The 13314-nt window shown below is 50.2% G+C and overlaps 1 protein-coding gene across 2 annotated transcripts; it reads right to left on the bottom strand.

Moving 5' to 3' along the window:
- Nucleotides 1-11398: 11398 nt before the first annotated feature.
- Nucleotides 11399-13253, bottom strand: PSORS1C2 (psoriasis susceptibility 1 candidate 2). 2 transcript variants are annotated; one of them, XM_046006401.1, is made up of 2 exons: nt 13136-13253; nt 11399-12126 (listed from the first exon to the last, which is right to left on the bottom strand). In XM_046006401.1, the coding sequence occupies exons 1-2, from the start codon at nt 13140-13142 to the stop codon at nt 11771-11773; spliced, it is 363 nt and encodes a 120-aa protein (XP_045862357.1). In that variant the 5' UTR covers nt 13143-13253; the 3' UTR covers nt 11399-11770. The 2 variants fall into 2 exon arrangements, with proteins under 2 accessions (XP_045862357.1, XP_045862356.1); XM_046006400.1 differs by lacking the exon at nt 13136-13253 and adding an exon at nt 12745-12854.
- Between the last annotated feature and the right edge of the window lie 61 nt (nt 13254-13314).

Below are 13314 nucleotides of genomic sequence, written 5' to 3'. Positions count from 1 at the left end.
CCATTTAATCTAGTCCTTGACTTTGCCACACTCAAATTGGGATCGGGAAGGAAGAGCCAGGAGCTATGGCGAGAGGAGGTCATGGGACGGTGTCCCCCAAAGAGGGTTGACGCAGTGGGAGAAAAACAAAAACACTAGCTTTAGAATCAGGATGCCCTGGGCTCAAGTCCCAGCTAACTTCCTGGCTTCAGGCAAGTCTCCAAACTTATCTGAACTTCAGTGCCCTCCTCTGTAAAATGGAGATCTTTTAAATCATGCCTACCTTACAGGGGAGTTGTAAGGATCAAATGGGAAGTTATCAGAAAGATTCAATGGGACTACGGGCATAGCCCTTTTGGCTCAGGTGCTTAGCAGATGAAGTCCCCACAGGGTCCTATCTGGTTCTTCCCCCGGGGGATAGCAAGCATGAAGGGCTCACTCCACAGCCCCAGGCTCTCTCTTTAGAGTCTCCAGCCCAGAAGACCTAGCAGCAGCGACCAGCATGCACACAGGGGTGTTACTGAAAGTGTTGTCCGTTCCCCCAGTGCCTGTCCTGGCCATATCTCTTCCCTCCGTAGACTCCTGGGCCCATTGGGCTGGTGCTTGTCTCCAGGAGGAGGAGGTAGGGGGGTGGGCTGGGAGCAGGGAGGGGCGTGCCCGAAAGAAGAGGCACAGGGAGCGTTGTGGGTGGGGAGAAGGGGAGGACCTGCAAGGCCTGTGGGATACTCTTTTCCAGCACAAACAGAGGAGGCAACATCTGTCCTGTTTTCTTCCACTCATTCCTCCCAGATGCTGTCAGCTGTGGGCCGGGACAGCCAGGGCTGGAGGAGGCACAATCTCTCTGGGCCTCTCTCTAGATCTCCAGGCACCCACAGGCTGCCCTAAAGCACAGTCCTCCTCCTGGCCGCTCCATCCACTGCACACATCTGCCTACATATGGGCCCTCCCAGCTCCCCTCCACTTTCCCTGTTTCTTACTGAGATCCTCTCTGCTCTGCTATGCTTTCCTCTACTATGTCCCTTCGACTCATCGTTCACCGTTCTCTCAGCTCAGGCAGTGAAACTCTGAAGCGGATGGGGCTGAGGAGGGCAGGGGAGGGACACTGGCTGGGTGCCTGCCAGGCCTGGGCCACCTTGCAGGACAGTCGCCAATGAGACAATGCCCACGGAGGTGCAGGTGGGTCTCCTGTGTTCCCAGCTGCAAGTGCCCTGCCCAGCACATGGACTGGGTGAGAGAGCAGGCTGGCTCTCACACACCAGTGAAAACCAGACTTAAAGCACATGCCTTTAAAGGGCAAGAACTTGGGAGTCTGTTCCCCACGTTTACGAGAAGGTAGGTTGTGTCTGCTTCCAGCCGCCCTGCGCTGCTCTGGGCTGCTGCATTCTGCTGGGCCGACACTGTGCTTTGGAAGTTTTGACAAGGAGGAAGATGAATGGGCCTCGCCCTTGAGGAACTGAAGTCCAGCTGGGAACAGACAGCCTGGAGAGAAGCCTAGCATGGAAAAAAGAGGCATTGGGACGTTCCCTGGGGTTCGGGGAATGAAGAGAAGGACAAGGAGCAGGCAGCTCACACTCAGGGCCCTGGCAGCCGAAGATATCTTTAGAACAAGCGTCTGGCTTGGGAAGTAAAAACAGAGGAACGGCAGGCTGGAGGAACAGAAAAGCGACTTGGACCAGCATTGTAGGTGATGTGTAGCGGCAGGCTAAGGGAGGACTGAGGTTCCTGCAGGAGGACGCAGGGAACAGAGGGTTCTGAATGGGGGAACGGCATGGTCAGAGAGGAGGCATGGTGTAGAGGACCACAGTGTCCTGATGGCCAACTGTGGGCCATGTACTGTCCCAGGTATGCCCCGCGTGCTCTGGTGCTTAGGCCTCACAACAGCCCTACAGGGTAAGAGTTTTTTCCTCGCCCATTTCACAGATGAAGAAACTGAGTTTAAATTGTTTGCTCAAACCAGCTGGTAAGTAAGTGGCCCAGGAGTTTGGGAAGGACACACACCTAAGCCCGCTGGACTCCAGAGCCCACGTAGGTCCCATTTTTCAGCAGACACCAGGCCACACGTTAATATCAGTGGCCCACGGACAGACTTCACAGGTTCAGTAGACCCTGGAAGGGTGTGTGCAAAACCCCTTGTGTGTCATCAGAGCCTCAAAGTTGAGAGGTCCTAAGTGAGAAGGTCAACAGCACATGCTGTCCCTCTCCCTCATCTTGTCTCTTCCTGTGTTTTATCCAGAACTGAAGTTCTAGAACAAGCATTCCATGCAGGGGTGTTTGGTAGAACTAGGGCTTCTGCTTGAAAGAAGGAACAGGGGAGTGAAAACGCAGGAAGAGAAGAAGCCCAAGAGAGGTGCCTGTTTTGTGGGGGCAAAGGGTAAGAAGCTGTTCTGCACCCCAGGACCTGAGGTCTCGTCCCTCCCCTGAGCCTCTCTGCTCTGCTCCAGCCACAGGCACTTTCTTCTCCTGCCCTCTCTTCCTCCATCGCACTTGCTCTGCATGTGGTGGGCTGCTCTCTCCAGCAGTCAGGGTTCCCTCCACATGGAGCAGGCTGACACCCCTGGCCCATGCCCGGGAAGGTCTCCTTGTTTCCCTGTGGTGGGGACGGGTACCCCTGAGTTGCCCACACTCTCCACCCAGTCCCTCTTGTGACTGAGGACATGGGTCCAGGAAGGAGGGGACAGATTTGTACATGGGAGTTCCTACCTGGCCTGTGCCATCTTTAGCCCAGCTGTGCCCACGGGACTGGCTAACCTTCCCTCGAACGTAGTCTCTCTTCTCTGACTGCCCCTAGAGTTTCTTCCCTGTGGGAGATGATCAAGCACAGAATCTACATTCCACGTGGCCTGACTCCCTCACCCTCTGTGCTGACAGGTTTTGCGACACGTCATGGGTGCAGCCCCCATACAGCCCTTGGCCCCGGACTGTGGGCTCCAGCATGGTGGGCAAAGCATGCATCTGTTCACTGAATTCCAAGCATGTTCCCGTCATAGGCTCTTGGTAGTTCTTTCCCTCCTACCTTCCTCACCCTGGATCTCTGCTCTCAGTGCCCTCCACCCCTCCCATCCACATCGTACACAGTCCACCCTAGGGGCCAGGTGGGATGCCACAGTGGCCAAGGCCTTGCCTCCAGGAGCACGCGGCCCCGTCCAGGCAGGGAGCAGCAGGCACATGAGCTTGGCTCTGACACAAAAGGACTCACCTGCGCTCTCTCGCGGGCCCGTCTGTTCCACCCTCATTCCTCCCGGGTGACTGTCCCCCCTGAGCCACTCTTCTCTCCACTGGATGCTCTCTTTTCTCTGAGGGATTTAGCGCACCTCCATGAAAAAAGAGCAGAGCTCACGCAGCGCCCTGAGGAAGTCTGGGGATCCCCCCGCCCCCGCACCCAGCGTTCCTCTGAAACCTGGGGTGGAGCAGGACAGGGATGTGTCCTTGAAGAATCCCTGAGGTGATTCTTGTTGGGAATCCCACCGAGGATAACATGTTGCCCTGAGCTGAGAATCACTGCTCTGGGGAGCAGTCTACACCTCATCAAATTTTATTCTGCTCCCTCAAAACATTCAGTGGTGTGGTCTATACTCAGCTCTACCTTTTCCTCCTCTTCCATCAGCTCCCCAGCCCATCCATCCCTTCTCTAGGACTGACCTCCCGGAATGTGACCTGGTCAGCCTCCACTTCTGCTCTTCCCGTGCCCCATCCTCTCAGCAGCCCGCTGGCACTCTCCACACGGCTCAGGGCACCCCAGCTGGGACACGGGAGTGAAGACTGGAGCCCGAGGGAGTGGGTCCTGAAGAGAAAGAATTCAGCATGTGGGGGCTCTGCCCACCAGGCTCTCTGCTCCCCCTTTCTTCCCTTCCCCACTTCCCGTGAGCAGCAGGGAGTCAGCTGAGTGTCGGTCATGCTCCCAAGACTGTTGGGTTAAGTTACATCTGATTTGGCCACCACCTCTCTTGTCTTGTGAGGAGGTGACTGCAGAGGTTGTGATTAGCTCTCAGAGCAACAATAATATTTTTCCTCCTCTCTGTTCTGTGGAGTGAGTGCTAGAGAAACCGGCGCTCATTGTCTGCTCATTATGTTCACCTGTAAAATAGTCATTCTTTCCACCGTAGCTATTAATGCTTTTTATTGTTATCAGTCACCCAGCTCCCATCCAGCACAGAGGATGGAGCCGGGGACGGGGAAGGATTTCATTTCATTACCTCTTGTCACCTGCCGTTTCCTCCAGAGGTCCCCACTCGGTCTTTTCTATTTAAAATCACTCCCCAGGGACGCACTGGGGGCTCAGTCAAATAAGCATCTACCTTTGGCTCAGGTCATGGTGTCAGGGTCCTGGGATTGAGCCCCATGTCCAGCTCCTTGCTGAATGGGGAGTCTGCTTCTCCCTCTCCCTCTGCCCCTCTCTCCGCTCATGTCCTCTCTTCTTCTCTCTCTGTCTCTCTCAAATAAATAAACAAAACCTTTTAAATTTAATATAATAAAATTGCACCCCAACCTCATATATGCGCTACCATGCTCCATTTCCTTCCTTTGCCTGAATTTTCTCTTTTCTTTTTTTTTTAAGATTTTATTTATTTATTTGACAGAAAGAGATCACAAGTCGGCAGAGAGGCTGGCTGAGAGAGAGAGAGGGAAGCAGGCTCCCTGCTGAGCAGAGAGCCCGATGCACGACTCGATCCCACCACCCTGAGATCATGACCCGAGCCGAAGGCAGCGGCTTAAGCCATTGAGCCACCCAGGCGCCCCTTTTCTTTCTTTCTTTTTTTTTTTTTTTAAGATTTTATTTATTTATTTGTCAGAGAGAGAGCAAGCACAAGCAGGGGGAGAGGCAGGCTGAGGGAGAAGCAGGCTCCCTGCTGCGTAAGGGGCCTGATGCGGGACTCAATCCCAGGACCCTGGGATCATGACCTGATCTGAATCTGCCTGAATTTTCTTCAGAGCACTTACACAGCCTGACACCCTATTATGTATGTCCTAGATACATCTCCATATTGTTCCCTTCCTCCACTACAAGGTGAGCCCCGTGAGGGGAGGGTCCTCCTCTCTTTGGCTCACCACTGTACCCACCACCCTAGAGCACTGCCTGGCTCATGGAAGGAACTTGGTTCGTAATGAGAGAAAGAAGAAATAATGAGTATGTGAGCCACTTGAGAAAGCAGCCTATGCCCAAATTTTCCTGAGGGCCCCAGAGCCTGCCTCATCTCACCTCATGTGCCTGACTCACCTTAGAGGGGTCATCTTGGCGACCAAGAGGGTACTAGTGGGGCCTGATTTAGGCCTGGGGAGTAGATGATGTTAGAGGCAAGGAACAGGGAAGCCTCTGGAGTGAAACACCTCGGAAAAGCCTCAAGGCCGCCCTCTGGTGGAAGAGCGTAGAATACCCAACACAAGGAATTGGGCTCTCAGCATTGGGTGAAAATTTAGATATTATTAAAGAAATCCCCTAAAGTCACATCCCAAGATCACACAGAGATAGATAGCAGAGTAGGGACAAAGACTTGGGTCACAGTCTGATGCTCTCACCACTATGCCATCCCATCTTACCTATCATAGGAGTTGAGACTAAGCTGCCAAAAGGAAGGCTAAGGCTAATTGGGGATATGGAGGTTAGGGGAGGAAAGCTTGAAAGGTGGATTTGGTTTGATTCAACAAGCTTTTTGAGCCAGTGCCAGGCACCCAGTGGGCACTTAATTGAAGATTAGAGGAAGAAAATGTATAGCAAGAGAGATTAAATTTTTTTAAAGACTTGATTTATTTAGGGGCGCCTGGGTGGCTCAGGCGTTAAGAGTCTGCCTTCAGCTCAAGTCATGATCCTGGGGTTCTGGGATCAAGCCCTGCATCAGGCTCCCTGCTCAGTGGAAGGCCTGGTTCTCCCACTCTCCCTGCTTGTGTTCACTCTCTCACTGTGTCTCTCTCTGTCAAATATATAAATAAAAATCCCTAAAAGATTTTATTTATTTATTTGACAGAGAGAGACACAACGAGAGAAGGAAAAAATCAGGAGGAGTGAGAGAGGTAGCAGCAGGCTTCCTGCTAAGCAGGGAGCCCAATGTGGGGCTCGATCCCAGGACCCCTACGACCATGACCTAAGCTGAAGGCAGACGCTTAATGCCTGAGCCAACCAGGTACCCAAGAGAGCTTAAATCTATACCAAAGCAAGTTTTCATACGAATTTGAAACATGAAATTGGCAGAGGAGCTCCTACCTCAGGGTGTGCCCCTCTGTAATTTAACTAATATCACATTTTATTGCCATGATTTACATGTTTGTTTCCTCCCCAGACACAGAGCTCCTTGAGGGCAGGGAGGACTGAAACTACTTCCTGGTATCATCACCACAGCCTAGCACTCCACACAGTAAGTAGATGCTCAATAAATAATTGTTGTATGGGCAAACGGATGAACAAATGAGTGGTTTGGAGTTTCCCTGCCGAGAGATCTTCAAAGGAGAGCAGACAACCATCTCTTCTGTCTAGTCCAAAACCATGATTGGCCTGCCAAAAGGCTGAGGGCTGTGCCTGATGCCTTCTCAAGTTAACTCAGCTTCTATAATTAGACTATACCATGATACAAGTTCGAGGTTCTTTTGTTTCATTGGCTAAGCATTTATTTGACTACCTCCCATGTCCAAGGTGCTGAGCTATTGTTCTCTAAATCTGTGATCCTATACTATTATTTAATCTCTGGCTCCATGTTGACATAAGAGGCAACACCGCATTCACTCCTAGGTGAGGTCAGCCAAAGTAGACAGGAAAAAAGCAGCATTGTCTAACCTGAATAGATAAGCTGGCACAATGGGCTCCCCTGTGTTAATACTCCATACCCTTCAGTCCCACTCAGTCTCCTTCGCTGCTAATAAACATACCGTGTTTGGGTGTCAATACCTGCAGCCTATTAATAGCTATTAAAACCTCCAATTACCTCATGCCTCCCCCTTCTCTCTCCCACTCACCCACTTGTTGTGTCAAACTGGAAAGAACTGGTTTGGAGCCAAGACGTCTGCATCGCCTTGACTTTGGCCCTTTGGTGATGTCTTAGACAGATGAGTTACCTTTGTCAGAGTAGTTTCCTCATCTGTGAAATGGGGCTCATAATTTGCTTTATTCAACACCTTCTGGGCCAAGGAGTAGGAGGAGAAGTAAGGCATTAAACACAGACAAGGCACAGTCTCTGTCCTCAAGACCCTCATACTTTACAAGAGGAGGAACACATGAAAACCACAATAATGTTGTGGAAATAAAATAAGACAGCATGATGTAAAGAGCCCTAGATCCTTGCCTGGGCCACACCGAGAGCACAGTTCCTTTCCCTCACTTCCCCTCTCCTTTAAGTATTCTGTTCTCTTTTCCCAATGAGCTTCATCTCAGGCCAGTTTGAGGTCAGTCTGAGGGGTCCAGACTTCTTCCCTTCCCTCCCATACCTCACCGTGACCGCACACCCAAGCCTGTGTATGAGCCTCCCCACCACTGCGCACTGTTCTAACAGAGGAGAAAGACTTTTGATCTAAGCTCTCAAGCCTGGCTTCCCTCGTTTCCCCCCAGCTCACTGTCTTAACAATATCCCCCTCTTTTCTAGGTTATAAGCCCTTCATTCTAACCATTGCCGTCTACTCTCTGTTGCCCAAACTTGCCATTTATTTTTTTAAGATTTTATTTATTTATTTGAGAGGAAGGGAGGGAGAGAAAGAGAGAGAACGCATGAGCTGAGGCAGGGGGTGAGGGAGAGGAAGAAGCAGACTCCCCGCTGAGCAGGGAGCCCGATACAGGGCTGGATCCCAGGACCCCAGGATCATGACTTGAGCCAAAGGCAAGACCCTTAACCCACCAAGCCACTCCAGTGCCCCCACAAACGTGCCATTTATTACTGAATTCGGCCATTTATAAAACATGTAAGCAATGGTTAATTTTATGTGTCAACTCGACTGGACTAAGGGATGCCCAGATAGCTGGTAAAGCATTGTTTCTGGGCGCATCTGTGAAGTTGTTTCTTGGAAGAGATTAGCATTTGAATGGTGAACTGAGGGAAGAAGCTTCCTGTCACCAGTGCCGGTGGGCATCACCCAATCTGTGAGGGCTGACTTGAACAAACAGGAAGAGGGTGAATGTGCTCTGTTGGAGCTGGGACATCCATGTCTCCTGGCCTCAGCCATCATTGGTACTCCTGGTTCTCAGTCCTTACGACAAGGACTGGGACCCACACCATCTGCTCCCCTGGTTCTCAGGCCTTTGGAATGACTCCACTGGCTGTCCTGGATCTCCAGCTTGTAGATGGCAATTTGTGGGAATTCTCAGCCTCCACAGTCTCAAGGACCAATTCCTATAATAAACCTCCATATATTTCTATTGGTTCTGCGTCTCTGAAGAACCCTAATATAACCTATTAAGGCACTTAGGCAGTGTCAGGGTTACACAGATGAACAAAGGGATGGGAAACTAGAGTGCGCGCAAGAGGCTCGAAGCCTAGGAGGGGAGAATAGAGGGAATAAAGCATTTCCCTTCTGACTTTTGTTTCAGGCACCGCAGAGCCCGCAGACAGCGGTGGCGCAAGGCAGGGCTTTCAGGCGAGTCGGGAGCGGCGTCACTGAAGAGAATGACCACCGGCCGGGAGAGGAAGGCCTTTCCAGACAGCTCGAGCAACACGCACAAAGGCAGGAGCCCGCGACCCCCGAGCCCGCAGGCGCAGGGGCAGGTCCTGCCCAGAGTGGGCACCGGGCAGCTTCGCGCCTGCGCCTTGGCTGGAGTCCCACCGCCCCCTCACCTTCCTCCCTCCACCCCCGGCCGCCCCCTCCTGGCCGGACCCCCCAGCCGCGGGGCTTGGTGCGGGATGGGGATGCTTCCTTCTGGAAGCCTCTCCTGGCTAGTGCGCTTCCCTGTGACTCCCTTCTGAGCTCACGGCGTTTATTGCCAAGGCTGTTTGGTACTTACTCATATAATTAGTTACATGCATCCTTACGTGTGTGATATTGTTACTTAACTTTTCATGCAAATCCTTTCATCTCCAGCTCAATTTTAAGCTTCCTGAGAGTGGGAACTGTATATTTTTTATTTTCTGTATTCCCCCAGGGCACCTGGCATTGATGGACATATTAAAGGAATGAATTTCGTGAATTTAGTCCACTTTGGGACCTATTAAATTCTACGAGGCCCTCCCCTACAATTCTTATACGTTCTAGGATCATTTCTAAACTCAAAAATTAGGTTTTGGGGTGTCTGGGTGGCTCAGTTAGTTAAGCAGTTGCCTTCGGCTCAGGTCATGATCCTGGAGTCCCAGGATGGAGTCCTGCATCTGGCTCCCGGCTCCACAAAGAGTCTGCTTCTCCCTCTGACCTTTTATTCTCTCATTCTCTCTCTCACTGTCTCTCTCTCAAATAAATAAATAAATAAATAAATAAATAAATAAATAAATAAAATCTTATTTTTTTAAAAAATGGGTTTTGTTTTGTTTTCAAACTAGTCACACACAGGTTTTGATTGGAGTTGCCACATAAACAAATAGGGTCCTAAGTGGTGAACACTCAGTTTCCTTCAACCCCTCTTCAGCCCTCATCCTGGTAAGCCACTTGAATTGACCTTAGGCCATCAACATCTCTTGGCTCCTGCCTTTTGAACTTTCCTGTTCAAATATGCCCTTAAAGAATTTTTTTAAAAGATTTTATTATTCATTTATTTATTTATTTGACAGAGAGAGAACAAGTAGGCAGAGAGGCAGGCAGAGATAGAGGGGGCAGCAGGCTCCCCACCAAACAGAGAGCCCAATGCCGGCCTCAATCCCAGGACCCTGGGACCATGACCTGAGCCAAAGGCAGGGACTTAACCCACAGAGCCACCCAGGTGCCCAAGAATTTTTTAAAATTAGGTATGCCTTGGGGCGCCTGGGTGGCTCAGTGGGTTAAAGCCTCTGCCTTCGGCTCAGGTCATGATCCCAGGGTCCTGGGATCCAGGGTCCTGGGATCGAGCCCCACATCGGGCTCTCTGCTCAGCAGGGAGCCTGCTTCCCTTCCTCTCTCTCTGCCTGCCTCTCTGCCTACTAGTGATCTCTGTCAAATAAATAAATAAATAAGTTTAAAAAAATTAAATAAAAATAAAATAAAATTAGGTATGCCTTACACATTTTTAAGTCAACAGCTAACATTTTTAATCATAAGTTTAAATATTACAAAGGGTATACTTTCCAGGGAATTGTACATACTTACCTATTAAAAGTTATGTCACTCGAATGTAGCAGGTGGAATTTAATACCATAACATTTTCATATCCACAATGCCCTTTTAATAAGTGAGAAAGCCCTTTAACCAGTCAGCAAAGTTAACTTATATTTCTGTTTAGTTTTTTTTCCATTCCACTCTCCCTACAGTTTTATCCTAATGAAATATATTTCCATTGTATCACCTTTTCTTTTCGTATCTTATTGTATTTTGGGGAAGTCCTTTTGTATATCTCCATAACAAAAATATGTATAAAAATTGAAATTTATTTCTTGTGACTATAAGACCCTATGTGTTAAAAACAGTTATTCTGCAGTGGGTTTATTACTACAACTATTACAAGACACAATTTGTCAAAATTACAAATATTGATTAAACAGAAAAGTAGCTTCTTATTTAAGATGCATCTCTTAAATGAGATGGAAAAGGTTGATTTCTGTTCCCCACTGACTTCTGTTTGGCAACTGCAGGAAGAGCACCCCGTCCTGCTCAGGGTGAACAAGAGAGCTGGGGTTTTCTCTGTCTAGAGGGAGAAGTATGGTTTGTTAATGGAGGCAGGTGGAAGAGGGAAATAAATACAGTACAGCCCTCAGACAGATTTGTTTTAGGAAAGGATACATATACTTCTGGAAATTGATCCCCTTAGATCCTAGTCCTGCACACACACCCTTAGGAAAGTTTTCACATTCAGCAAGGAGTATGCAAACCATAAGCTATTAAAATGAGACTTAGGGGCGCCTGGGTGGCTGAGTGGGTTAAAGCCTCTGCCTTCATCTCAGGTCATGATCCCAGGGTCCTGGGATTGAGCCCCCTCACCCCCTGCATTGGGCTCTCTGCTCGGCAGGGAGCCTGCTTCCCCCTTCTCTGTCTCTGCTTACTTGTGATCTCTGTCAAATAAATAAATAAAATCTTAAAGAAAAAAAAAGAGAGAGAGAGAGAGACCTAATTTGGTTTCTCATTCTCCAAAACAGGGGTTCCAGAACAGGAGAAATGTGGGTCTTTGTTACTCTGTCCTGTTACTCTGATAGTTACATTTCCAACTTCCTCCGCTGGGCTCCACATGCATATGGACAAGACAGGAACTCAGACTACTTCCAGATCTCTGTAGGTTTGTGCCCTGAGGAAGGCATCTCAATATGCAAAGACCTAATCACTGGCAAAGAAGGAGCCAAGAATCAAAATTAAGAAAACATGGATTTTATTTTTCCATTTCATGGAAGTACTGTCATGGTCTCCTGATAGTTCCCAGCTGTAGGCCACCAGATGGCAGCAGAGAACAAAGCACCGCCAGCCTGGCCCCAGAAGCCCCAGGGGTGGGGAGGAGGGAGGAGGTGGGAAGCAGGTAGAGGGGAGAGGACAGGACATGAGGTAGGGGTGTATGCTTTAGCTGTCAGAGAAAAAAGGAGGGAAAATGTGGAGTGGATCTCAAGAATGGACGGAAAATATTGAAAATGACACTTTCAGAGTTCAGAATAAAATTAAACGAATGAGGAAGGAAACTGAGGCTGGTGGAAGAATTGGAGAGGAATCAGAATGGTACAAATGGACTTGAGGGGCATCCTGCCTGGACGCCCAAGATGCCTGCGGGGGAATCCCTTTATCTGTACTCTTCCTGCGGTGGGTCAAGGTCTGGCTCCTCTTGAGATCCATGGTCCACTTCAGGGGCAGGTGGCCAGGGGTTTTCTGGAGGCTGGGGTCCTGCTGGCCAGGGGTCATCAGGCCGGGGAGGTTGAGGGGGATCGGTTCTTGGGGGCTCAGGAGGCCAAATTCCAGATTCTGGCAGGTCTCTCGAGGGACGACTGGGGCCTGGAGGTGGAGGGTCCACAAAGAGAGGGGGTGCTCCTGGCCAGGGATCACCAGGGATTGGGGGCCCCTGAGGCAATGTTGGGGAGCCCTCCTCCTCTCCAGCCTCTGTGGGTGGGGGAGGGGGGTGCTCTCCACTGCCTAAGATGCCTGTGGAGGAAGAAGGAGAAAGGTAAAAGGTGGTGAGGGCCGGATCCCTCCTCCCCTAGCTGCAGACTCAGGGGCATAGCCTCTCTGGTACAGACCACAGCCTGAGCTGACACCACAAACCTGAAAGGTAACTCTCAAAGAGCTCTCCACACGTTTACAAAATACCCAAAGTGATCTTAAAATGACGTAAAAATCTTGACCAGAATCATTAACTTGAACAACTTTAAACCGACAGGAGCTGACCTAAGCTCCATCCAACCCTGGCTGTGATTCCCACTCCTACACCTCCAAAGCAATCCACACCTTGTGCCCATGTGGCAGCCAGACCCCACCCTCTGCAAACACATCTACCCTCCACATAGTCCTCAGCTGTGATGAATACTCACCCCCACACTTGGATTCTGATCTAGATTGTCACATGGACCTATACTTGAACCAGTAAAAACATTGAGCTAAAATGCACTTTCCTGCATCACCTTCAAGCTCTTAACTCCTCCCCTCATGGGAATACCCAGAATCTTCTGGAATCTCCTCCATTCCTATGCACCTAATTCACCCTTGCCTCTCTTGACCATCCTCCATCACCTCCAACTGCACCCTGGCCTGTTCCCAGCTTACCTCCGGCACACAGGTAAAGGACCAGGATCCCCAGCAGCTTCCAGTTGAGCATCATGGCTGTCTCCTGGCCCCCAAAGTTGGGGGTAGACTGAGCCTAGATGCCTGGGAACCCCAAGAGGCTTTATAGGGGAGGAGTGAGAGGCAGTGTCCGACCTCTGGGGAGTGGCCAGCCCAGTGACACAAGGAATCCCATCAGAACCTAACTGGTCAAACCCGTTTGGAAGGCCAGGGCTAATGTGTAACCTCTGACAGCAGCGTCCCTCATTTTAGTAACCCCCTCCCCCCATTTTGGGGCCTAGCCACCCAAGCTTATCAATGACCTAGACCTTGGTCATCCCACCCTTATGTTCACCTCCTCCTCCACACATACCCTGCAGCGATCAATACCCACCTGTCATCTCTGTAATCACAAAGACGTCCACCTTTCATCCCTTGAAGCCACGGGAAGCCGAGGAATGAGAGCCAACCACGCATGGGGAAGCAGTGTAATTACAGGGATCAGGAGGCAGGACGCCCGGGCAGGAGCAGGGACAGGGGCTCCTTATAAACACACAGGATGCAACTAGAGTG

Source organism: Meles meles, chromosome 5 (genome assembly GCF_922984935.1).
Source record: "Meles meles chromosome 5, mMelMel3.1 paternal haplotype, whole genome shotgun sequence".
Lineage (NCBI taxonomy): Eukaryota > Metazoa > Chordata > Mammalia > Carnivora > Mustelidae > Meles > Meles meles.
This window is presented reverse-complemented; position numbering and strand designations above follow the sequence as displayed.

Excerpts from the sequence above, each read along its gene's own strand:
- PSORS1C2 (XM_046006400.1), bottom strand. The coding sequence starts at position 12,799 with ATGATGCTCAACTGGAAGCTGCTGGGGATCCTGGTCCTTTACCTGTGT. Across the intron at positions 12,127-12,744 it reads CCTTTACCTGTGTGCCGGAG|GCATCTTAGGCAGTGGAGAG; the intron begins GTAAGCTGGGAA and ends CTTCCTCCACAG.